At 47.5% G+C, this 26,341-nt stretch overlaps 2 protein-coding genes across 9 annotated transcripts in view; one reads left to right on the top strand and one right to left on the bottom strand.

The window, feature by feature from the left end:
* LOC115521775 (S100P binding protein) overlaps positions 1 to 14,224 on the top strand; it is a 48,460-nt gene extending 34,236 nt beyond the window's left edge. For 7 of the 8 annotated variants that reach the window (XM_030327217.2, XM_030327219.2, XM_030327218.1 and 4 more), the window contains 2 exons: positions 9,661 to 9,748; positions 11,569 to 14,224. In XM_030327217.2, coding sequence (XP_030183077.1) covers positions 9,661 to 9,748; positions 11,569 to 11,710 — 230 coding nt within the window. In that variant the 3' untranslated portion in view covers positions 11,711 to 14,224. Of the gene's footprint in view, positions 1 to 9,660; positions 9,749 to 11,568 lie in introns of those variants that run through there. The other variant, XM_032594250.1, reaches the window with a different exon arrangement.
* A 3,083-nt stretch (positions 14,225 to 17,307) lies between these two features.
* FNDC5 (fibronectin type III domain containing 5) lies at positions 17,308 to 24,829 on the bottom strand. The gene is made up of 7 exons (XM_032594073.1): positions 24,757 to 24,829; positions 23,797 to 23,812; positions 22,998 to 23,169; positions 22,300 to 22,498; positions 21,868 to 21,957; positions 19,697 to 19,830; positions 17,308 to 18,828 (listed from the first exon to the last, which is right to left on the bottom strand). Exons 1-7 carry the CDS (start codon positions 24,827 to 24,829, stop codon positions 18,790 to 18,792), a joined length of 723 nt encoding a protein of 240 aa, XP_032449964.1. The 3' UTR covers positions 17,308 to 18,789.
* Positions 24,830 to 26,341: the final 1,512 nt, after the last annotated feature.

Raw genomic sequence — 26,341 nt, forward strand, 5'->3', positions numbered from 1 at the left:
TTATATATCCTTACAGATTTTCTTACTAAAAGGAGTGTTTAAATACCTCCAACTCTAATTGTGGATTTTCATGTTTTTCCTTTCAGTTCTGTCAGTTTTTGCCTTGTGTGTTTTGCATCTCTGCTATTGGATGCATACACTTATAGGAATATTACATGTCTTGATAAATTGACACCTTTATCATTATGAACTTTTTTTTACTCTTAGCAACATTCAGTACTTACATTTTTATTAATATTCTGTTTTGGAGTCACTTTGTTTCATATTAATGTAACTATTCCAACTTTCTTTTCACTACTGTATGCATGATGTGGTTTTTTTTGTTTTTGTTTTTGTTTTTGTTTTTTTTAAGTAATCTCTACCCCCAACATGGGACTCAAACTCACAACTCCAAGATCAAGAATTGCACACTCCTCCAACTGAGCCAGCCAGTGCCCCTCATATCTTTGTGGATGTCTTGTAGACACTATATAGTTGAGTGTGGCTTTTTTTTCTCCCCACCTCAATCTGAGTCTTCTTTTTTTTTTTTTTTTAATGTTTATTTTTGAGAGAGGGACACAGAGTGCCAGCAGGGGAGGGGCAGAGAGAGAGGCAGACACAGAATCCAAAGCAGACTCCAGGTTCTGAGCTGTTGGCACAGAGCCTGATGTGGGGCTCGAACTTATGAACAGTGAGATCATGACCTGAGTCAAGGTCAGATGCTTAACTGACTGAGCCACCCAGGCGCCCCTTATAATCTCAGTCTTCTAATTTAAGTGTGAGTCCAGTCAGTATGGTTGGTTTTAAATCTGCCATCTTGTTACTTGTTTTCTGTTTGTCTATCTGTTCTTTGTTTTTTCTTTCATCTTTTCTTGACTTTTTTTTTCAAGGCTCTTTATTATTATTGCTAGTTTTTATTTTTTTATTTTATTTTATTTTATTTTTAATTTTTTTAATGTTTATTTATTTTTGAGACAGAGACAGAGCGTGAACAGGGGAGGGTCAGAGAGAGAGGGAGACACAGAATCTGAAACAGGCTCCAGGCTCCAAGCTGTCAGCACAGAGCCTGACGCGGGGCTCGAACTCATGGACCGCGAGATCATGACCTGGGCTGAAGTCGGCCGCTCAACCGACTGAGCCACCCAGGCGCCCCGCTAGTTTTTATTTTTAAAAAATTTTTTAAGTAGGTTCCATCCACACCCAACATGGGGCTTGAACTCATGACCTGAAATCAAGAGTCACAGCTTCACTGACTGAGCCAGCCAGGAGTCCCCTTTTTTTGCTGTTTTTAAAGTATTTTTTAGTATTCCATTTCATCTCCATTCTATACCTCTTTGTTTTATTTTTCATGGTCGTTCTAGGGTAGTAGTTCTCACGAGGTTTTGGTCTCAGGACCCAGTTACACTTTTGCAAATTTAGGACCCCAAAAAGTGTTTTTGTTTGTGTGGGTTACATCTGTCTATACTTAATCATATTAAAAGAACTGAGGGGCGCCTGGGTGGCGCAGTCAGTTAAGCGGCCGACTTCAGCCAGGTCACGATCTCGCGGTCCGTGAGTTCGAGCCCCGCGTCAGGCTCTGGGCTGATGGCTCAGAGCCTGGAGCCTGTTTCCGATTCTGTGTCTCCCTCTCTCTCTGCCCCTCCCCCGTTCATGCTCTGTCTCTCTCTGTCCCAAAAATAAATAAACGTTGAAAAAAAAAATTAAAAAAAAAAAAAAGAACTGAAAATTTATTTTTTATTAATATATTTTAAGATAATAAACTCATTGCACGTTAACAGAAATAATGTGTTTTTACTAAAAATAATTTTTGGAGGAGGCATCTGGGTGGCTCAGTCAGTTAAGTATTCGTCTCTTGATTTCAGTTCAGGTCATGATTATTATATATTAAATGTTCATATACAGCTGCATCTATTTCTAAAGTGTTGTTTTCTCTTCTATTTTTAGTCTTCCCTGTCTATACAGGGAAGAATGCTATACCCTTTTAATTATAGTGACCTTATAATATGTTTTTACATCTACTAAGGCCAGCAGTCTGTCATGTACACCATTGCACCCATTCCCCCATTTTTTTCCTATTTGTTGCTTATTTGTTCTTCCAAGTTAACTTTATAATAAAAATTTAAGCTCCAGGAAAAATTCTGATGATATTTTCATTGGAATTATGTAAAATGTATAAGTTAACTTGGTTAAGGATTTCAGCTGAAGTCATGACCTCATGGTTCATGAGTTGGAGGCCCGCGTCAGGCTCTGCGCCAACAGCATGGAGCCTGCTTGGGATTCTCTGTCTGTCTGTCTGTCTGTCTGTATCTCTCTCTCTGCCCCCACTCTCAAAATAAACATTAAAAAAAAATGCAGTAAGGGTGCCTGGGTGGCTCAGTTGGTTAAGTGTCCGACTTTGGCTCAGGTCATGATCTCATGATTTGTGGGTTCGAGCCCTGCCTCGGGCTCTGTGCTGATGGCTCAGAGCCTGGAGCCTTCTTCAAATTCTGTGTCTCCCTCTCTCTCTCTCTGCCCCTTCCCCACACATTCTCTCTCTGTCTCTGTCTCTGTCTCTCAAAAATAAATATTTAAAAAATAAATAAATAAAAATAACTTTCTTAAAAAAGTAACCTCTACATGGGGTTTCAACTCATGACCCTGAGATCAAGAGTTGCAGGCTCCACTGACTGAGCCAGCTAGGTGCCTCTAAAAATAACTTTTTGAAAATGAAACCAAAAATTTTGGGAAAGGAATGGCATTGATTTACATTTTACAAATCTCTTTTAATGCCTGGCTAAACAGAAGACTGCTAGATCCTCACTTGTGGTTCTGCACTCTAAATCATGTCGTACAGCCTCTTGAGAACTCCACAGTACACTTTTTTTTTTTTTAATTTTTTTTTTTCAACGTTTATTTATTTTTGGGACAGAGAGAGAGACAGAGCATGAACGGGGGAGGGGCAGAGAGAGAGGGAGACACAGAATCGGAAACAGGCTCCAGGCTCCGAGCCATCAGCCCAGAGCCCGACGCGGGGCTCGAACTCACGGACCGCGAGATCGTGACCTGGCTGAAGTCGGACGCTTAACCGACTGCGCCACCCAGGCGCCCCAACCACAGTACACTTTTTAAAAAATGTTTATTTATTTTGAGAGAGAGTGCACACACGCACGAGAGAGAGCAGAGGAGGGGCAAACAGAGAATCCCCTGATACGGGGCTCCAACTCACTACCTAAGATCATGACCTGAGCCAAAATCAAGAGCTGGACGCTCAGCTGACTGAGCCACCTTACACAGGCACCCTACACAGTGGAAATGCAAGTGGAAAAGACAATAACATCTTAGTGTTATTATGAAAATCATTCTGACCTCGTTAAGCCTCAGAAGGGTATTGAGGGACTCCCAGGGATTCTTAGACACACTTTGAGAGCTGTGATTCCGTTGTTGACAATATGCATCTTTGACTTATCAGTCCATCTTCAAAATAATCCACCACTTAACACATAAAGCCCTAATAACAATATACTTCCAAATCTCCAGTCTGTTTTTTTATGCAATTCTTTTTATATACTTTTTATATATAAATACTTTTTATATACTGTGTGTATATATATATATATATACATAAATATATATATACATATATATAAATATATATATATATTTAACTCTTCACATTATTTTTACTTTTTTTTTTTAATGTTTGTTTATTTTTGAGAGAGCGTGAGCAGGGGGACAGGGAGAGAGAGGGGGACCGAGGATCCAAAGCAGGCTCTGCGCTGACAGCAACCAGCCTGATGTGGGGCTTGAACTCTTGAACCGTGAGATCATGACTTGAGCCGAAGTTGGATGTTCAACCGACTGAGCCACCCAGGTGCCTCAACACATTATTTTTATTTTAAACAGTTATTTTTGAAAGACTTTTTTAAATGAGAAAAAGTCTTTTCTATTTACTCACATACTGACTGTTTTCAGTGCTCTTGATTCTTTTCCATCTGTTACTTTCCTTTTTCCTGATGAACTTTTAGTTTCTTGTAGTGTAGGTCTGCTGGTGAGGAAGTCTCTTTGCTTTTGTTTATTTAGAGTGTTTTGCCTTCATTTTAAACTTTTTATTTTGAAAAGTTACAGACTCAGAGACTCACAAGAAGTTTCAAGGTGCACCTCAGTGGTTTCCCTTCTTGGGAATCAAGATTCTGAGCAGTCTGAAAACAGTTGTTTCATATATTTTGCCCAGTTTCTGTTTGGCTCACAGTAGGAGGTAAGCCCATTCATCATGCCTGGAAGTCTCTGCTTTGATTTTTCCTGGAGATCACAAGCAGCAATGGTTATGTAAATTCTGATTTTGCATTTGGCATTACTGTCAAGGACATTCCTATATCACTCAGTATCCCCTACCTAACACATCACTTCAAAAATGAGTTATATAATACATAATATATAATAATTCCTATTTCTTTCTTTTGCTTTTTGCCCTGTCTGCAAGGAAATCAGTCAAGATTTGCAGTAGATCATCGCAGTTTTGTTGACCTAGAGGTGACATGTTTGCATTCTTGTTTTCCACTCATCTCTTTTTCCTTTTTATTCCTATTTTATTAATGTATTTATAAAAGCAGTAGCCTGCACCCATATAGCATATTTTGTTCTTTTCCTCTTCATTCCCTTTCCTGTATTAGGTTTTTTTTTTCTTATTGCAAGGAATAGAGAGAGACCTTGTGATTGCCTTTAAGTAATTGGAGTTTAAGGATTTACAGGAGAAGATGAAGATTAGACACTCAACAATATAGCCAGTTCTCATAGTAGAAAGAATCAGCCGTAGATCCAGGCCCCATGTCCCCCAGAAACTGGTGCCTTTGTTCCCTGTCCAGGTTTTCCTTGCTGACTCAGTGATTCTCATACTTATCTTTCTCTGTGACCAGTGCTTCTATTAGCTGTCTCACGTGTCTGTTCTCTCCCGGAGCCCTGCCTGTGTGTTCTCTCTCATTTTCATTACTAAAGCTCACACTCACATTCCAAAGGAGAGTGTCTGACTGATTTACTTAAAGACCTATTGGTGCCAGGCCAGCTCTTTAGGTCCTTAGCCAGCTGAGAGATTCTCTGTTCTTGGGTCATGTGCCACACTGAATTAAACAGGGTCATGTATAAAGTGTGAATCTAAGATTTCAGGAGGGCCATCAGCATAGCAAGCACTCAGCATCTTCCATTCCTCCTCCTTTCTAACAATTGATTGACCTGACTTACTAAGGACAGGTATTAGACTGGATTTCCACCAAAACTAGTCATCTATATATTTATAGATTAAGGTTTAGACGGACTGTTTATCTAATTCCCGAAATGTTAGGGTTTTTTCCTCTTACTTTCATTCTTAGATGAATTTCATTCTTAGGCACAAAACAAAGGACAGTCTTCACCACCTTTTAGCCACAACTTAAAATAAACCCATGGTACTGATTGTTGGTCCAAGAAAGCCCATCTGTTAGAGACTGTGAAGAGAAAATTCAAACATTTCCATTCTTGTTAGCATCTCTAAATTTGGAAGAAGAGATAGAAGCTATGAGCTGAAATAAGGTTCTTTGGATTATTAGCTCCACCTGGGTTTGAATCCTGGCTCTCCCATTTACTAGATGATAGATGGGTATCTTTTCTAGGCTTCAGTTTAATCACGAATAAAATGGAGATCATGGTATTTGCCCCATGTGGTGGTTAGGATTAGATGATAGGGTACATGCAAAGCTGTTAGCAAAGTGCCTGGCACATAATAAATGCTTGATAAATGTAGTTTTCATTATCTCTAGATCATTAAGTCTTATTAATAATTAATGTTCCCATAGTCCATCAGTCAGTTCTTAGTGCTAAGGAAAACTAACATTTGTTGGTGCATGAGCTGAGACCTGATTATTGAGCCCTTGTTTACTTACCACTGTGTGAGGTAATGAGTATGCAAATACACATATTGTGGTAGAATTCTTGCTTTCTAATCCCCAGTGTGAAATGTCAGTCCCAGAAAAAATTGTAAGGAAACTCAACTCGATGGTATTATATTGTTATTCAGGCTGTTACTAACTGTGTGACCTTGGGAAAATTGCTTCTCTATGTCTCAGTTCCTTCATCTGTGAAATGGGGAAAATACCTCATAGGATTATTATAAGGAACAAATGAGTTAATATATGTAAAGCTTGGGGCACCTGGGTGGCTCAGTTGGTTAGGTGTCCAACCTTGGCCCAGGTCATGAGCTCATGATCTCGTGGTTCATGAGTTTGAGCCTCGCGTTGGGCTCTGTGCTGACAGCTCAGAGCCTGGAGCCTGCTTCAGATTCTGTGTCTCCCTCTCTCTCTCTGCCCCTGCCCTGCTCACGCTCTGTCTGTGTCTCTCTCTCTCTCTCTCAAAAATAAGAAACATTAAAAAAAATATATATATATATGTATGTATATATATATATAAAGCTCATAGGACAATGTCCAGTAACATGGTGAGTGCTATATGTAAGTTGCTGCTGCTAGATTTTGACTCCTAGCAGTTTAATACTTGAAGCCTTGGGCTTAATCGGCCACTTTTTCCTCCTTTTAGTTTAAAGTGAATAGGTTTTTTGTTTTTTTTGTAATGTTTATTTATTTTTGAGAGAGAGCGAGCAAGTGCTTGCATGTGTGTGAGGGGCAAAGAGAAAGGGAGACAGAGGATCCAAAGTGGGCTCCTCCATGCTGGCAGCAGAGAGCCTGACGTAGGACTCGAACCCACGAACCATGAGATCGTGACCTGAGCCACCCAGGTACCCCAAAAGTAAATGGGTTTCTTCATAGGAGGCTTATAGCATATCTTTAGCCTCCGTCATCAGGATAGTTTTATAGGCTGTAGCTGGTAAGAGATGAGTGAACTGAAGGACATGGTCCACAGATAATCTTGTTCCATTTTGAGATTGGACGCCACAATACCCATATCTTGCCAGCCATCCTTTGATGATGCTTTGGCAGGAAAAACATATCTTGAAATCCTTCAGAGACATTTTTTTTGCCGGCCTAGAAGGATGGGGTGCTGGGATGTGAAAGCGGGATATGGGAAAGGCAATTTGAATTGAGACCTTTGATTTTAGTTTAACATCCAGCAGGCAAGGGATTTTCTAATCTAAAGCTACTTCCCTTCTTAAAGGAGAAACTCTTTTCTGGTTTATATTTCCTTCTCAAGAAGTGAGATTCATATGTTTTCTTCCCATATTAGTGAGATTGAACATCTTTTCATTATGTTTACTGATCACTTGTATTACTTTGGTGAATTGCCTATTTATGTCCTTTGACCTCTTTTATTATGAGGAGATTACTTCTGTAGAATAAGGGCATTAAAACTTTGCCGTATGTGTTTCAAAGATATTTTTCATTTTGTCAGTTGTCTTCTTTTACCCTTGGTTGTACTTTTTAATTTTAACTGCACAGAAGCTTGTGATGAATCTATAAATTTTTCCTGAAAAGTATCATCTCATTATGGTTAGAGAATTTCTGCTGAGTGCTGTAACACATATCTGAGTTTATGTGTAGACTGATCCACTTAATAAACATTTTTCCTTACAGAGAGGCGATTGATTGCCACATGATTTGAAGAGTCTTTGCAAACTAACATAGGCCTGTGGCTGTAACACCTTAATAACAATAGTTACCACTTACAGCTTTGTGCCAGGCAATATGCTAAGTTTTTATGTGCTGTATTCCTAATATTCAACTTCATGCTACATATTATTGTCCATATTTCATAAATGGGTTAAGTGGGCCTAGAAGTGAAACGATTTGTTCAGGGTCTTAGAACTAGGTAGTGGCTGGATTGGAATTTTAATTTAAGTCTGCCTAACTTCAAAGTATATACTTTCTCTACATAGCTTGGCTTCTTGAGGCTTCAAATAAATTAGATTCGTCCTAAAAGTTAAGTAAATATCTTTTATCAGAACTTGAAAAGATGGGCTGTAGCCTAGTTAAACTGCTTCCGGTTTCTGAGAGCACAATGAAGGCAATGAGAAGTATGTAAACTGGCCGAAAGAAAAGTCTGTACCGTCTAGGGCAGTGGTTTTCAAAGAGTGGTTCCCAGGCCAGCAGCCTCAGCATCACTTAGGCCTTTATTAGAAATACAAATTCTCAGGTCCCACTCCAGACCTACAGAATCAGAAAGTCTGGGGTTGGGCCCAGCTATCAGTATTTTATAATACTTCTGGCTGATTATGATGCATGTTAAAATTTGAGAACCACTGGTGAAGGGAAATTATTTTATTCTCTCTAATCATAATTTCTGCTTTTGTGAGCTTCTCCTAAGTCTCAGCCCCTAAATGCAAAATTAGCATTATCAGAAAAGCATAGAGTCAAACAGGAGCCAGTTTTGAGATCGGTTTAATGAGCATTTAAAGCAAGTCCACCTCACCGAGCCACAGTTTCCCATCTCCAAAGTGATGTTTTAAAAAAACTTTTTTACTGTGTATTTATTTGTGAGACAGAGACAGAGCACGAGTGGGGGAGGGGCAGAGAGAGAGAGGGAGACACAGAATTCGAAGCAGTCTCCAGGCTCCGACTGTCAGCACAGAGCCCGACATGGAGCTCAAACTCGTGAACCATGAGATCATGACCTGAGCTGAAGTCGGACGCTTAACCGACTGGGCTACCCAGGTTCCACCTCCAAAGTGATGTTTTAGTAACATCTATCTCCATAAGATAGTATGTAAAGCGCATAGCACCTTGCCAGTCTCCCAGATGGTTGAGAAATTGCCTCTAGCAATTTTTCTTGTTAGCAAAAAAGCCCCACCTACCTTCTATTCTCAACTTCTTTCTTTTTTTTTAATTAATTTATTTTTTTTTCCTCCAGAGCTTTATTTTTTTTATTTAAAAATTTTTTTTTCAATATATGAAATTTATTGTCAAATTGGTTTCCATAATTAATTTATTTTTGAGAGAAACAGAGCATGAGCGGGGGAGGGGTGGAGAGAGGGAGAGAGAAAGAATCCCAAGCAGGCTCTGCACTATCAGCGCAGAGCCCGATGTGGGGCTTGAACTCACAAACCATGAATGAGATCATGACCTGAGCCAAGAGTCAAACACTTAACCGACTAGGCCACCCAGGTGCCCCAACTTCTCTCGTTTCTTGAATGTATTTTGCTGTCTTGTATCTCTGAGCCTTTGTATTAGCTATTTCTCTTGGACACCCCCACCCCTACCCCTGTCTGCCTCACTAACTTCTAGAGATCCTTTTGATCCCTGCTTGTAGTTTACTTCTGGAGAGGGCTTGCTCAAACCTCCACCCTCCAGTCTCTGCTCACATAGCAGCCTGTGTTTCTCCTGTCACTGCACGTATCACAAATTTTGGAATTGCCTGTCTCCTTATACAAACTTAATTGAGGGCAGGTAGTGTCTTGTCTACTACCATATTCTAGGGACCAGTAAAGTTCCTCACACACTATAGGAGCTAATAAATGTTGAATGAATGAATGGTGGCTGTCATTATTGCCGCTGCTGCATCGTCATCGTCATCATCACCATCATCGTCGTCGTCATCATCACCACCACCATCTGAGAGCGAGCTTCCCTCTCTGGCTTATAGTTTTTGTGCTGACTGCTTGTGATAATCATAGATAGTATTAGGATCAGTGCCTGTTTTTTCTTTCCCTGAAAGCACGGGCTTTGACCTAGACTGATATGGTAGTTCATTGAGCTGCTTCCTAACCACGATCCCTCTGTGTCACAGGTGCCTTGGGGGAACTGTGCGCCTTGATGGGTCAAGTTCATCATGTGCCAAACCCAAAATGGCAGCATCCTTCGGACCTCACCATGCGGTGAGTGGGTGATGAGGAGGAGGGGGAAAGGGGTAGAATTTGGCCACGGGAGGAATGTGGTGGGGAATTGGGTGTAATTGTATAATTCCAGAGGTAGAAAAGAAGCGGTAGAGTATAGTGGAGTAAGAACTGGACTGAAATCCAGGAAACGCGGGGTCGGGTACTAGCTTTGCAGTTTATAACCAAATGTATGATTCTGACCAAGTCACTCCATTCCTCTGGTCCTCACATCAGTAAAACTAGCATGTTGCACTAATTGACATCCAAGGGTCTTTCTGTTCTGAAATCTTCTGGATTCTTGATGCAGGGTGGTTTTACACATCGATTCAGTGACTTTGATTCAGTTACAGAAACTTTGGAGTCATCTTTGACTTTCACCCCATATTCAGTCCATTAGCAAATCCTGTAAGTATATCCAAAACTTGACCATTTCTCATCATTTTCACTTGGACTGTTGCAGGTCTTCTAAATGGTCTCCCTGCTTCTGCCCTTGCCCATCTACTATTCTCAACTCGGCAGCCAAAGAAATTCAGATTCTCTGCTCAAAACTTCCCATCTCACATTTCCCACCCTCACAGTCCCCTATAAAGACCATGGCCTGACATTGTTAGCTCACCAGCCTCATCTCCTACTACTCTTCCCCTTGCTCATTCTGTTCTAGTCACACTGGCCCCCTTGCTATTTTTCTAATATGTCACACGTGTTCCCACCCCAGGGCCTTTATGCTCAGTGTTTCCTCTCTAGTTGCCAAAATGATAGCAAATCTCAGAAAGACAGGGCAGTGTAATGGTTATTAGATGAACTCTGGAGACAGGTATGAATTCAAATCCAGGCTCTTGTACTTACTCCACTTTATGACCTTGGGCAAGTTATTTAACCTGAGACTCAGTTTCCTTACCTGTACAAAATACTAATGAGAGTGCTTTTCTGGCAGGATTGTTATCAGCATTAAATGAGGTGAGGTATTTACAGAATTCAGCAAGTACTTGCATATAGGGCCAGATAAATGTCATAAGATGTTATAATTATTTTCAGTTCTGGCTACTCATAATCACCTGTGGAGATGTCTAAAAATACAGATGTCCAGACCCTGACTCAAGGGATTCTAAATCATTAAGTCAGGGGTTGGGGTGGGGGTGTGGTGCAAGAATCTCAATCTTTAAAAAGCTTCCCAGGTGGTTATTAGGAAGAGCTGGGGTTGAGAATGAGCTCAGATTATCACACAGGGTCTTTTTCAGAAGTACAGCCTAAAGGACTGGGGGTGACTAAAGGAGAATCTCAAGAAACTTTGAGTCCGTGCTATTAATTATTCAGTCTCCAAACTTGCAATGTGATACTCACATGATGACTTACCTTCTCTGGGAATTTTATTCTAATTTTAACTGCTGAGTCCTGAGCAACCTTGAGCTGTGTCAGACAGTGAGGTCCTGTTGGAGGTACAAGCATGATGCAGTGAAATACAGATCCTGTTCTAAATGTTTCCTGAGGGAGAGAATTTTTTTTTTGCCTACTTGAGTGTTATTATACATTATGTATTAGGTTTTCTTAACATTTGTGTATGTGGCATATATCACCATAATACCTATGTGGCAATTTGGCTTTGGGAGTTGGAAGGAAATAGCACTTACGTTGTGACTTTCATATAAATAAAATAGTACAAAGTTTCTAAAATTGTGAGGATTGAAATGTAAAATTAGTATCTGCTATCCAAAAGTAACGATACTCTTCAAATAGTTGCCTAGGCCATTTTTTGTGTACAAATAGCCATTCTAGCCGAAACACTCATTTTTCCTGTTTTTATTTTCCCTTTCTCCTGATAGAAACTACGCTCGGTTCCGACAGAAACCTCTGCAAAGATACAGTCTGACTCAGTGGGTTGACAGGAACATGCGAAGCCACCATCGGTTCCAGCGTCTCCCAGATTTCCCACCGAGTCCATTTGTCTCACCCCATCAGCAGTGAAGGTCTCTATCCAGGGTCCTGTTCCAGGTCCTGTTTGGAGCAGCAGCTCATCTTCTGCTCTTTTGTGCTTTGTAGATTTTGAATTTTATTTTTCACGAGATTTTTATTTAAAGAACTTGCCACCTTTTGGAAATTCCCGTTGCTGACTTGAAATTTTTTTGTATAACGTCCTTCTTGTTTGTCTGTGTGCATGCGTTTAAGCACTGTTAAGTTTTTATTTTTTTTATTTAAATTGAAGGTGACCACTAATTGAAAGCCAGCATCAAGCCAGAATACCTAGGCTCAGGCAAAGCACCCACCTCTGCACAGAGGTGAAGTCTACTTCTGGTGCCCAAAAGAAATCATCTTCTAATCTCCTGTAAGGAAGAGATTACCAGGCTGCAAGCCAGCATTAATTACTGCTAATGACTTATAAGTGGATATAAGTCACTTTTAACAACCCCTCTTACTTTTTTATTTGAATCTCTGAATACCTGTCAGTATTTTAAAGTCGGTAATCCAGCACATCTGAAGTAGGATGGAGCAGGACAAAAATCCTGTTGAAGGGACAAATTCAAAGTGTAAATCTTCTCTCTTTTCTGTACTTACTAGCCTCCTTTATTTATTTATTTTCTTTGCCCCCTGCCCCCATTCTTCATTAAATTTGTTTTGCACAATAGGTTTACAAATGTTACACATCTTAACTCTGACAGAAGACTGCTGACTAACCCTTGTTGATTTGTGGTCTTGAGACTGATTGTCTTCTCTTTCTTTTCTCAAGGATTTGCCTTCTTTTTCCCCAGTGACCACTATGCTCCTTAAATTCTGTTGGTGTGTTCCTGTATCCTGTTAGACATAGACATGCCTCTTAAGAGCAGCCTCCCTGCTCTCTTTATTAAAGAGCTTCCCACCCAGAGTCTTCACTCTAGGACAGGCCAGCAAACCAGTCCTACTGAGGTGTGAGTTGGTTTTCAGTTTCATCTGCTCAACTCCAACTTCAAGTGTGAGTTGATGTGTTAGTCAGTGAGTCCATCATCCTGTGGGAGAGACTCTGGAGAGGCACTCTGTTGTCTCCATTAGTAGTTAACAAGAGGTGCCTTTAGCTTCCGGATGTTACCATCTCATTTGGTCAAACCTCTGATACACAGCTTGACAAAACTGATAATGTGGGTCTAATCAGTTGTGATTAAGCCTGTGCACGAAAGCATTACCTGACCTTCAGGTTTGGTATTCTACCTTAAGTTGACAGACTTTGTGCAGCCTAATGGATGTCAAGGAGTTCGTCATTCTTTCTATACAGCCAGCTCTAGACATCTTTGGGGAGATTTTACAGTCCGGCATTCACGCTACTGTTCACGCTCCGTGGAGGCTGGGCGTAGTCGCTGTGGCGCAGCCTGTGGTACCAGGCTAGCTGCCTCCTTCTGCTTTTGTTGTTCCATCGGCCCATCTCTGCATTCATCTTAAACAGCCTACCCGGCTTTAGAAAACGACTTGGGAAAAGTTTAGTCATTCAAGCCACCAGTAAACTTAGATGGATGCCACTAAGCGTTTACTGTTTTTATCCAGGTGAGGAGTCTCTTCCTTGGACATTTGGTTTAGATTCTGGAACCAGATGCAAAGAAGTTCTGTTCAGAGCCAAGAGTCAAAATCGATTTCAGTTGGCATAATGGACATTTACTCAATCAGTCACTTCTCCAGATTTCCCTAAATTAGCATGATGGAGTGAGCGAGCAGACATCCACCTTTGGAACCACAGCATAATAAAAATTAATTGGAGCTGGAGTAACTAGCACTGTGGCTGTCTCGTTCTCCACAGTCGGCCCAAGGAGTGAAGGGACAGCATTTCGCTTTGGCTCATGTTCCTGCACTCCTGGTACAAGAGGGTTTAAGCCTGAATGTGTAATGGCAGCCTTGCCTTTGCCAAATCAAATGAGTGACGGGTTAACTAGAAAATGTGACAATCACATTTCCTCTTTGCTCAAATAATTCTGTTTTTCCAAAGCTTTAGCAGCTTAATTAAATCTGTTGGACTGGGGGAGGAGAGAACTGTTCTTTAGCGGTTAACATGGTATTCTTTAAGAAGAAAAAAACAAAGCCAAAGAAAACTCATTATCAGGCATGTTTGCCTTAAAGATGGTGGTGGGTAAAATCTGGAGTTTTAATCTGTATTTAAAGCTGCATATCTCCTATGTGGTGCTGGCCTCTCAGACTAGTATTTGGTGATGAGTTCTTGCTGTATTGTTTTATTGGAGTGACGGTTATGTGCATTTAACTGCCTACCTAGCTTGCTTCGTTCATGATGGCATTCTCACCACGGGGGTCTTGACAAAGAGTAAAAATGTGCTGTTTACATAGTTTACTTTTAAGAGCCTGAAATAACCTGTAGTTTTGCATCTAACACAGGCCTGATTTACTTGAGTTGTCGGGATCAATTATGAAACTGAAGTTTGGTGCCTCCTCTTTATCATGTTTTTTCCCTTGTAGCAGTTGTGTTTAATGTCATTAAAAAGAAATAAAAGTTCTTGTCGTGGCATATGTACTGTAGCCGTCTGTTGCAGGCTTTGAAGGAGGGTTCCTTCCTCTTTTGCGTGGGTAGGTTAGTGGGGTCTGGGCGGGGGTGGCAGTTAGTAGATTGTGGTACTGGGGAGGCGAGGGTGCGTGCTCCCTATTCTTTTGAGGGTAAATTACAGTGTTGAGAAAGGCGTTCCAGCAGTTCAGAAATGTTGAAATTGATTGGGATCTGCAGCTACATATAGTGCATGTCAGGAGCCTGACATAGAGAAAGCCTGAAATATCACTGTGCTGTTTTTGCAGAGGGGGAGACGGCTCAGCCCCATCACACAAGCGCTGCCTTACAGTCCTTCCCACAGCTATATGGTTGACCTCTATATCAGTCTCTCCCGAGCCACTGCTGATTAAGGAGGACGCTGAGCTATCCCAGGACATTCTCCCTTTAAAAGGGATGTGGGAAACCAGAATTGATCATACAGAATTGATGGTTGTTCTTAATCCAGCTTCTCCAGAAACTGACTGCTCCTGGAACTTGGATGAAGGTGGCATTAAGCGTGGGTAGTTGTGGGAGACACGACGTTCCTTCGATCCCTTTTGTGAGCCTAAGCTTCTTAGACTTGCCCCAGGAGACAGGATGAAGGCAGTAATAGCTTGTCACCTATATTAGCCAATGCTTTTAAAATCTCCCCTCATGCTGAGGAAATAAGTAGCAACATGTTGGGACAGGCTCTCTGTCCTGCTGTTAACGTAAGTTTTGTCTAGTGGATATTGTATAGTCCAGGCAAAAGCTTCAATATAAATTTGCTAAACACTCAGCTGTTTGATACATATCCATTTTGTTTCTGTCAGGTGGAGATCCCTTGTCCAGGGAGTTGCTTATTTCCTTTTTAGCACCGTGTCACTGCAGACATCAAAGGTTTCAGAGACGAGGCTGCATTCTCTGAAGTGATGATGTCCTTTACCCTTACCTTAGTTCATGTTATGTTATAGGAAATTGAGGGGGAGGAGAAATGGACCTTCTCTCAAAGGAATGGGGTCATTCTCTAGCCTATTTTGAGCTTTTACAGGAAGAAAAAAAACCCAACCACCTAAAACTAGAAAGCAGAGTTCCCTGCTTTTCTCAGTGTTGTCCTGCTTTTCTCAGAGCAAACAATTCCTAAGCTGGTTCTAGGGAATGCTTGCTTTGTATGTCAGGGCACCTGTCAGGAAAAAAATTTCCACTTGTCACAGGAAGTATCAGCTGGTCAGCAGTGGAATTCCTTAATGAACAAGCTCCTGCCTTGTCAGTCCTCTCCACCTGTCCTGTCCGATGACAACTGGAACATGCCACAGACAGAAAACCAGGCCTTCCCCAGCACCCACTGAGAAGGGGGTGGGATGCGATCTCTTGGACAAGCTTTAAAACGCTCCACTTGGTAGTCCTGAATCACTATCGTTCTCATTAAGGAACTATTGGTATAGAAGGAGCTCCTTCAACTTAGCTTCCAATGACACTTTGAGGGTTTGGGAACATTGTACTGATGGAGCTTGGTGCGGATGGAGCGGGGCCGGGGCCGTGTCCCATTTATGGAAGCAATTCGTTCTTGGAGGCCACTTAAAAGCGAAATCCAAAAACTGTCAAATAGGTTTAAAGAGGGTGAGAAATAACAGCAGTCTGAAACATCACGTGACTGGAGTGGTGCAATATTACATATTTTTGTAAAAGGGCTGAATTAGCTTACCATGGATTCTAGAGGCGGCCACCCTGAAAAGCCTGGGTTGAAGGGACAGGATCAGAAAGAGCAAAGGACTGCCCCACAGAAACACTCATGGTCCTTCCTCTCCCAGACCCTGGGGCTTCCCTCTTCCTGTTCTTACCCTTTTTGTTTTTGACACATAAGGAAACCACCCCCCAGAGAAGTAACTGGCCTGAGAGGTCACGTGGTGACAAGGCAGGTTCTCTGCCCTCCGTCCAGCATTGTCCAACATTCTCCCACAGGCCCTGCGTGGCCTGCGGGTCAGGTCTCCGTCTCCAAGAACTTGCTTACATCCATCCCAAGCTGTGAGGAATCTGCGGATCTAAGTGTGGTGAAGAGGGGACCCCAGCCCAAGTCATAGCTGTAGGTTTACTGTGCAATGACGGCTGGTCTGAGAAAAGCTCAGTCGTAGAACGTGGGGTTTTTAGGGAGGTAACTAAAGAGAATGGGGTAAATTTATCTAAACCAGAAGTGTCCACTCCACTCCTCTCCCCTCCCCCTCAGACCCTCAGCCGATGTACTGCAGGCCCTGCTAAATTCCCCTTAGCAGTGCCTTCCTGACCACCGACAGCGATCTGTATTTACCTAATGCCGACTTAGGGGCTTCTCCACCGCAAGGCACCAGACAGGCACACAGGACCCAGGGCTTGGCAGGTACCTGTCTCTCAGGTTGGGGTTAGAGTTCTGGGTGCTAATAGATTTCCACTTTCCCACCCAGCCTTCAAGACCTGTCTTCCTCCTCTTGGAACCTTCCAGAACGTCTACCCTAAGCCCTGCTCACCTGACATTTTCTCTCCAAGCTCTTGCTGGCTCTGGACAAAAAGTATCTGAGGTGTCCCATTTACCAGTTTGCTTATTGGCTAATGGCATCATTACTCCACCTTTCAGCCTGCTGTTTGGGCTCATCATGACGTTCCTTGGATAGCCCCAAACAGCAAGCTGGGAATACTGCGCTGCAGCAGGCCGCTTCCGCAGCTCCTCTCCGCTCCCCTCCTCACCCTGGGGAGAAACAAGAACCACATTCCTTCGGGTCGGGGAAAACACCCAGCGCTGCCCAGAGGGGAAAACCCTTTGTTTTAAAAACTGAGCACCAGCCTGCATACCTAGGCGATGAGGCAGCCCGAGCCTGGATTTGGGGGCCTCAGTAATGGGATGATGGAGCAGCTATTTTCTCCTCCTACACGTGCACCCCCATCTGTTCGAGATTTCCCTTCCAACTCCAGCTTGGCTGGCAGGCATGTCCCTAAGAAGCTGCAGGCCAAAATGGAGAGAGAGAACCGACTCCCTCCTCCACACATCCTGACTTGCTGCCAATTGCCAGAAAAAGAGGGCAACATTTGGGCATTTACCAGAAGACAAGGATGTGCCTTTTCATTTGTCTTTTATTTTACATTTAAAAAGAGGTTATTGCTCTAACTGAATCAGAGGTAAGGACCTCTCCCCTAAGCAGCCTTGGCCTTGCAGTCCCATTCAGCAGGGATGGAAGTCACAAGACAATGAGTGGAGCCTCATGCCCTCCCATGAGGAAGCCCTTAGTATTGCTGACATCTGCCTTTCACCCTGTCTCTCCTCCCTCCCTGTGCTGCCACACCAGGGCAAAGCAGAGCAGTGGCTGGCCTAGCCACGAGAGCTCTTATAGACCGGATGGTGGGGCCGGTCTTTGGGTGATGGCTTTCAGCTCTCTGGCTTGGGGGCCACTGCTCTTACCATTCAGTTCAGCAGGTATTCACTGAGCGCCTACTGTGTGCCAGGCTTGTGCTAGGTGTGGTCCTCCCACATGCCCGTCCTTAGCCACCAATGGAAGACGCAGAGGCCCATCTCTTCCCACGCAGGCATTCAGCGGCTGTAACTTGCAGTCCTAGGGAAGAGTCTGCCTTCCCTTGTCAAGCACCATTTTTGTTTTGTTTTGTTTTGTTTGCCAGAAAGGGGCAGTGGAGAGAGAGACCTGTCACCTCACACCACTCAGGCTCTAGGGAAGGACATGAGGACCCTGGGTAGCTTTCACAGAACCCTGGATGAGATGGCAAGATATGGAGACCTCGGAGGCCAGGGCTGCTCTGTCTGTGGTAAATGGCTCAGGCCTGCCTTCTAGCAGCTTCCATTCCAGAGCGGGTGATTTAGCAGCCCCCAGGATGTCCCATGTGGACACACCTTTTCAGTCATGTAAGCCAACATTGTCACAATTCCAAGACTCTTCCTAAAGAAATGGGGCCAGTACCGTCCAGGTCTCTTTCCTACCTCGTCTTCTTAAGACTGCAGACTAATTATGTTAAGGGTCAAAATAAGGGCCAAAGAAGACAGAGGCTGCAGGCAACCAGCTTGGGGAATTCCTCTGCCCTCTGGAGTGAAGCCCTTCCGTCACATTTTCCAAAGAGACAAAACATAACATCTTACACACTCGCAAAGTTGTGCATCACACCGCAAGTCCTTGATGGCTGGGTCCAGGAAAGGCTTGCTGGCAGCCGTGCTCCTGCCCTGTGGCTTTCCTGAAGGCTCTCAGTCTGAAAGACACAGCTGAAGTCAGTCTAGGTGCTTGTCATCTCCCGGGAGCTCTGTGCATTGTCTCAAAGAGGAAGCCAGTCCAGAAGAGGCGAGGAGGCAGAAAGAAGGCTGTGTCTCATGCAGCTTTGCCTTTTCCAGAATGGGGCCAGGCCTTTTAGTTTTGTGGCTTGTTTATTTTTTGCAGATTTTGGGTTCACAGTTCGGTTTCCTTCAGCAGACTAGGATGGGGAAGAGTGCCAACGGTGCGGCCGGCTGTGCCTCCCCCCATCCGCAGTCCTCCCCGTCCGGGTGCCCATGGACCCGGGGACAGCAGAGAAGAAAAATGAAATCCTTCTCCCTGCAGACAGGCAGTCATGCTTCGATGATGTTCACCGAGGGCTTGTTTGGAAACTGGGAGGAAAAAAATGAGAGAAGCAGCCAGGGCTAATTGAATAGACTTCTTGCAAGGTTGGAACTAGAGAGAGGACACGAGAAGGAAGGGCTGCAGCCTAAAAGCCAGGCTCTCGTCCCGCGTGGAAGGAAAGGAGTGGCCCTGCCCGCGTGCCTTGTCTCTCTGCCTTCTTAAACCCAGCCTTCGGCCTCACTCGCTTAGTGGCCAAGACTGGGTGCTGGGCCCTCGGCCCCAGGCCCCCTGTCCACCCCCGGCAGGGCCATCCCGCCGGCCGTTTCTCGCGCATCCTGCGGACCTGCCTCTGAGCGCAGCCTCAGCCACTGACATTGTTGAGGTGCTTCTGGAGATGGGGGTTAAAAAGAGGCTTCAGGAAAACACGGCAGAAAGAGAGAAGCCAAGAGAGAGGACAGTAAGCCAGGGGGTGTGAGGAGATGGAGGGAGGAGATGTGGAGAGGGCCAGATGTTTGTTGGGTAATCATCGTCAGAACCATGACATCTCTCACTTCTCCACCGTCTCTTCTGAGCTGCTCAGAGCGAGCACTGAAAAGGTTCTCATATCTGTTTTGCAGAAGAGGAAACGAAGGTACAAAGAGGTGAAGTGCCTGGTCAAGGTCACACAGCACAGCAGGAGCAGAAATGGGCCTAGAACCCCCTATTTGCGTGGTCCCACACCAACCGAGAATTCTGCCCTCCCCGGTCACCGCATCTGTTTAACCCCGCTGGCCCCTACAGAAGGTCCAAAATCGATGTGCTATGTCCCGTGTGTCACACAGGCAGGGGCCAAGCGTGGCCCTACCCAGCTGCAGCCATGCTGGGACCCGAGCTGAGCCCAGGGGCTGCCCACCCAGGTCCGAGACTCCCTCTCACCTTGCTGCGGAGAAGACCTCCGCCCTGGTGCTCTGGTGTGCTGGTTTCCGACGCACTCTTGGTCTTCTCCTTGTTGTTATTGGGTTCGTTGTCCTTGATAATGTCATACTGGCGGCAGAAGAGGGCAATGACGCCTGGGAGGGGGGCAAGAGAGAGCAGTGAGAGGCCAGAGCTCGAGGCCCGCCTGCCCGCTTCATTCCCGCTGGCATCTGCTGGGCCCCTGTTAGATACTGAGCTCCAGATGGCCTCTCCCCTGCACCACTGCACCTGTCCCCCACTAAGCCAACCCCTTTGCTGCCGCTGGGCTGATCTTCCTATGACACTCATCTGATCCCACCTTCCCCGCATTCAACCTCGGACAGCTCCCTTTTCCCCTTAGGGGAAATAGAAACCGTAACATTCGCTGAGCATGTGCCAGGCCCCGTGCAGTATGCACTGACTCGGCCGATGCCACCGTCCTCACAGCGCCGGGAGGGTACCTGTAATTACCCTCCCCAGGTTACCAGTGAGGACGCCGATGCAGAGCGCCTCGGCACCTACTCCAGGTCCTGCGGTGGCGGAGCCGGGATGCACACTCCAGGGCCTGCGCTCTGCTAGATGTTCATTGTTAGCAAACGAGTAAGACGTGAACGTCATAGTTTTTGAAAGTCAGATACTATTAAGGCAGCCAACTCCAGTGCTGGTAGGTGTCTTCTCCATTTTTACCTCTGTGTTTTATTTATAGTGCTATTTCTTGATCTGTTTTAGATACTATCTTTTGACTTTCCACCATGGTAGATACCCCGCTTCCTTCCCCACGATCCTAACAGAATCACATCACAATCTTGGGTTAGTTCACCATGTTTATATTGTTACGGTTATCTAAATACTGTCTGTGCCCAGTCTAATAACACACCATAAACCTCTTTTGTAAAATCCTTTGTGTTTTTTGGTCCTTTTTCTACAAGTGCCTGTTTTTTGTTTTTTTAAGTTCTTATTTATTTTGAGAGAGAGAGAGAGAGATAGCTCAAACAGGGGAGGGGGCAAAGAGAGAAGGAGAGAAAATCCCAAGCAGGCTCCAAGCTGTCCGCGCAGAGCCCGACATAGGGCTTGATCTCATGAACTGAGAGATCGTGACCTGACCCGGAATCAAGAGTCAGACACTTAACTGACTGAACCACCCAGGTGCCCTACAAGCACCTGTTTTTTGATGTGCCTACAGAACATTTTTTCCAAACACTTCTCAATACAGCCTGTCCTCTCAACCACCATGCTAATGCAGATTTGGCATGGTGTTCGAGTCCCTCAAAACAGACTCCAGCCTACTTTAGAGCCTCACCGTCCTTTACTGTCCCCTTTCTACCTTCTCTTTTGGGTCACAGCTGCACTGAGCCAGACTGAACTCAATTTGTTTCTTCTACACACTGTCATCAGAACACTGTTCCTTTTATTGGCTGCCTGGTGAACTCCTATTCATCCTTCAAAGCTCAATCCCCATGTTTCCTCCTCTCTGCGTTCTTCCCGATTTCTACTCCTAGCCCCAGAATTAATTCCCTCTCCTCTGCCCTCATGTGATGGCACTCATCACACTGAATCACAGTTAAGTATGGGCCTCCCAGACCCGGTTCCTTGCAAGCCCAGGGCTCTCCTTAGTCACGACTATAGTACTACTATCTGGAATGGGATGGCCGTTCAGAAAATGCTGGTTGAGTTAAGTACAAAGATGACGTTTGTTCTTTATCCTCAGGTAGCTCACAGACAATTGGGAAAAGGGAGAGACATGAGCCCAACTACCTCATCTAAGAAAAGCTAAAGAGAGGGAAAAGCAGTGCATTGTGGGAACAAGATGCAGGATGGCCATTCTAATGGATGGACTGGAGACCCAGCAACCCAGAAGGAGGCATGAATGCTGCAGCCAAGGCCAGAAGGCAAAGGGGCTGTGGATGCGTCCACCCCAGGAGCCTGAACTACTCCTGAGGGAGGGAAGGCCAAGTGCTCCAAGGCAGCTCTCAATCTACTAAGTTTTTTTGTGAGAGGTCAGATCTGGCCGCCAGAGCAGGACTTTGAGGCTTCTCATGTTATCTCTCAGCTGCCTCCAAGCCCCCACCCTTCGCTCCTGTGAGAGAAGGGGTCTGGCCAGGGGCCTTCATTCCCCGGAAGTCGAGTGAATTAGAGCTTGGAGGCAGACTCACCGGCCCACATGAACAGGACCACCACGATGATCAGCACCTCGCCGGTTCGCAGCTGTTGGCTCCTCCCCATCTCCTTCATGGTTACCTCATCTGTGGGGAGGGGGACACTAGGTCTGAGGCTCCGTTCATTCCCAGCCACCCCTCTAGGGCCAGGCCCAAGACCTTAAGTGCTTATTTCTATAGGTGCCCAGATATCTAACAAAAAGAGATTTGAGAACATGCCGATGGCTCCTTGGGGCAGCAGCAACAGGGCCTTGACCCAAAGCTGAGAAGCTATATCCTCATTGTTTGGGGACTAAGGTCCCCCTGGGGACCTCCTCTCTCAGGTACTGCTTTACTAGGCAGCAGGGTGTGGGCAGCGGGGGAGGAAACGGGGTTGGCGCTTTCCTCAAGCCTCACCCTGCATCCCCCCCAACAGTGCCCTGGGCCTGCCTTTGTTCTTGGCCGCCATCTTCTCAGCCTCACGAGGGGTCTTGAAGAGCACTGGCTCGCTGGCTGGGCTCTGGCCCTGAATGGAGATGGCCTGCACGTGCACAATGTACTCGGTGTCCTCTTCCAGGTCCCAGAGGGCGCACGAGCGGGTGGTGGTGTTCACCTCCTGGATGAAGCGCAGCATCCGCACGTCCTTCTTCTGCCAAGGAAAATGCCAGGCCCACTGCTGTCAGCGCCCCGTCACCGACCCCACTCTGCCCACCTCTCTGGCGGTGACATGGGCTCACCCAGCTACCATGCTTTTATAAATAAAGCCTTTACACACATACGCTTCCTCCCCGATCCCCTCACCTCCGCGGGGAGCTATCGTTATCTCTGTTTCCAGATAAGGAGACTGGGTGCTGAGAGGTTACAGAAGTTGCCCAAGACCGTCTCCCCAGTGAGAACTTGAACCGGGCCCCAAACCTCGGTCTTATGTTTAAGATCAAAACCAGGCTCTTGATTCCCAGATTCCAGTCAAAGGCCCCTGAGCCCTCCTTACTGATCCGTTCCCCGCTGGGGTCCCCATTCCAAGCCATGTGTGCAATTCTTCTGCCGGTCCCTCTTGCTCCTTGTTCCTTTCTATTTCTGCACCCCCTCCCCCCCATCCCCTGCTACTATCTTGATGTGTTCTTCCCTCCCAGACCCTCAAGGGTTACCTGCTGAGAGATGGCAAATCCGATGACAACCTCATCCTCCAGGACGTCCCAGCTCACCACTGCAGAGTTGGCCTTGAGGTGCCTGACAGTGACATTCACTGGGGCCGAGGGGCTGTCTGGGGGTGGGGAGGCACCTGAGCCTGAGCACCCCCTGCTGTGGGGCCCAGGCCCACTGTCTCATAAGTGGAAACCTGGGGAAGGCCACACAGTGGGGAAGGAAGAAAGCAAGGCCTCCATGGGGCTGGCACATCTCAGTTCATCAGTGGTTGAAGAGCCAGGCCTGAGAGGCCCCAGGCTCCTCATGTCCAGGATGGGAGTCCCCACTGGTCACACTGGCCCGATCAGCAGTCCAAGTTAGAACTGAGAGGCCTGGGCTAGGGCCAGATCTAACGGAGGAGTGGAAAGAGGTTGGGGGGTGGGGGCGCTGGTAGGGCGGGGGGGAGGCATAGGTGGCCAGGGTTGCAGGTGCTGAAAGTTAGTCTGATGAAAAGCAGTCAGAAGGACTCCCAGTCCAGTGCTCTTTCTATAATACCACATTGTCAAGTGACCTTGAGGGAAGGAGAAAGACCCAGAGGTCGAGAAGAGCCAGGCCAGGGTGAGCCCTGGGTTGGGACTGAGGATCACAAGAGGAACCCCCAGTATTGTAGTGACCCAGGATCCAGACAGAACGAAGCCCGGGGAGGGGTCTATCTAGGTGAGCCTCTTCTCCACATTCTGCCAGCCTCGAGAGGCAGGTAGGGAGGTGGCAGGGGAAGACGGGGTCACGCAGAGCAAGTTCTCTGGGGAGAGTCAAGAGTACGGGTGGGTCAAGTCTTCTGGATATGGGAAAAGGGTGAGAGGGGGTCAGTCAAGAAGGGAGAGTGACAGGATGGTGGAGGTCAGGGAAGGAAGAACCTCTCTAGGAGAGGGGCCGTGAGTCACACAGCCTCTCTGTCTCCCAAGGGGCAAGTGCGGCAAGGGGGACACCTGGCCCTGACCAGCACCCTTCACCCCACAGAGAGGTGGACCTGAGGCCCAAGGGGCTGGGCCTGGGGCGACAAAGCCAAAGTGGAGATAGAGACAGAGGGACACAGACAGGTGGCGGCAGACACAGAACCAGAAAACAGACAAGTGGGCTATCAGAGACAGACGTAGAGAGGAAGCAGAGAGAGAGAGAGAGAGAGAGAGAGAGAAAGCACTGAGCCACAGAGAGATGGGTAGAGGGACAGATGAGCGAGGCGCCAGAAGCCAAAGGGACAGATACAGAGCCTGGGGAGAGCCTGGGCTGGGTTAGGATGAGGCCGGCACACGGGGCAGGCCAGACAGTGACTGCAGTAGGCTCAGGGGTCCATCCCGCCCACCCAGAGCCCTAGGGTGCCAGTCCCCATCCCCCTCACACATGCTCACGCAAACTGGAACCCCATCCTGCTCCGACCTGCAGAGTTGTCCTGCAGGGCTTTGGGGACAGGGAGGGAGGCCCAAGGTTGGGGGACTGGTGTCCTCGGCTGCTCCCCGGGCCAGAGAAGGGAGCTCAGCTCAGGCACCTGAGGCAAAGGCCTGGGGTCAGGGCAATGGGATGAGGGGACCGGGGAATCACAAGACCCTAGACCCCAAAGACCCCAGGGCTGGGGTGGTGGGCAGGGGTGGGGCAGGGGCTGGAGGACGGGCCTGGGGGTCAAGAGGTGGGGAAGAGGCCGGGGGGCAGGGAGGCAGGAAGGGCCCCGAGGACTCCCGCCCACCCGCCCGCCCCGCGCCGAGCCCCCCGCCCGGGCCCCCTTACCCGCCTGCACCAGCGCGAGGCAGACGCAGCCCAGCCACAGGCGGAGCGCGGCGCGGGGCGGCCCGGGGCGCATGGCGGCTCGGCCGGCCGGCCGGCCCGGGGCGGCGCAGGGGGACGCGCTCCGGCGCCCGCGGCCGCTGGCGCTCGCGCTGCGGCCCGCGGCCCGCCCGGCCCGGCCGCCCCGCGCCGCCCCGCGCCGCCTGCATGTCGGCTCCGCGACAGCGACTCCCGCGCTGCGGCGGCGGGCGGCGGCGGCGTCGCGTCCACGTCGGGCGCCCGGGGGGCGGGGCGCCCCCGCTGCGGGGAGAGGCGCGGGGCGGGGTGAGGGCGGAGGGCGCCCCCACGCCCGCCCCCTCCCGGCCCGCCGGCTGCGCGGGGCTCCCACCGCTCGCCCGCGCGCAGCCCCTGTCCCCCTCCCCCACCCCCCCCAGCACACGGCCCGACCTGGCCCCTGCCCTGCCCTTCCCCAGGGAGAGGGAGGACGCGCGCCCCGAGACGCATATCGGTGCCCCCCACCGCCCGCCGTGGCCCGCCCTCCCTCGGCCTGGGGGTCCCCATCCCTCACCCCAGACCGGAGGCCTCGCAGGCCTGGACAGACGTGAGCCGAGGGGAGTGTCACAACAGGGACTGGGGGGCCTAGAGTGCCTAGTAGGCGCTGGGGTGCATTCAGTAGGTGCTCAGCGTTTCACCGTGGCGGAGAAGAGGGTGCTCCGACTCACTGGAGACCTAGCTCTGTGACCCCGGCCGGCCAGTCTTTCCCCCTTCTTTGGACCTCCATTTTTGACCTCCATGAGAGTAACAGCCCGCACCTACTAGGTGCCAGACACTGTGCCGAGGGCTTGACTTGGGCGATGCCCCTTGCTTCTCACTGAACCCCTTAAGGAGTGCTCTGCGGCCCCCGTTTTGCACAGGAGACTGCAGCTCAGAGGGGTCACTTGACTTGCCCCAGGACTCACAGCAGAGCCAGAATTTGAACACAGGCTGATCTGACTCCCCACACGTGTGCTTGACTCGATTGTCTCCCCACCCGGAGTGAACTCACCCACCCTACCATCCCTGAGATCCTACAACTTGCCTGTGCTAGCTACTCCCCAGCCAGAGAACAATCTGGAACAATCTCTTCCCAAGAGCGGCTGAGGGAAAAGTAGCTCCAGCCCCCTCCCCCACCATTCTAGCCTGGCTGAGTGCTGTGAGCAGTGAGTGAGCTAATGACTCTAAAGTGCAGGGGGCTTTGGAGACTTGGCAAGTAACCACAGTTAATAAAGGGCATGGATGGCTCCTTCCTCACCACCCTGGGGACACCCATATGCCTCCCGCTCTCTTCTGCCCAATCTACCCCTTTTCTCTTCCTGAAGAGGCAGAGAGCTGCCTTTGCCCTGCACCTGCTACCCTCTCCCTAACAAGGGGACCTCTGGAACAGCAAGCCTCGAGGGAAGCCCCCCACCTTGTGGCACTCTCCACCCTGAGTCCCAATCAGAGAAACAAGGTTGAGGAGGGCGGCATAGACCAAGACCCTAGGCCCCTCAACAAGGAGGCGGTCCCACACCTCCAAATGAGTCTCTCTCCACCACTCCGAAATTCCACC

Source organism: Lynx canadensis, chromosome C1 (genome assembly GCF_007474595.2).
Source record: "Lynx canadensis isolate LIC74 chromosome C1, mLynCan4.pri.v2, whole genome shotgun sequence".
Taxonomy (NCBI): Eukaryota; Metazoa; Chordata; class Mammalia; order Carnivora; family Felidae; genus Lynx; species Lynx canadensis.

What these genes read in the sequence shown, in the direction of transcription:
- FNDC5 (XM_032594073.1), bottom strand. Translation starts at nt 24,829, where the DNA reads ATGCGCCCCGGGCCGCCCCGCGCCGCGCTCCGCCTGTGGCTGGGCTGC. An exon ending in GATTTGCCATCTCTCAGCAG is followed by an intron (nt 22,499 to 22,997) that starts GTAACCCTTGAG and finishes TTTCCTTGGCAG; the next exon opens with AAGAAGGACGTGCGGATGCT. An exon ending in GAGGTCTTCTCCGCAGCAAG is followed by an intron (nt 18,829 to 19,696) that starts GTGAGAGGGAGT and finishes TTTTCCTCCCAG; the next exon opens with TTTCCAAACAAGCCCTCGGT.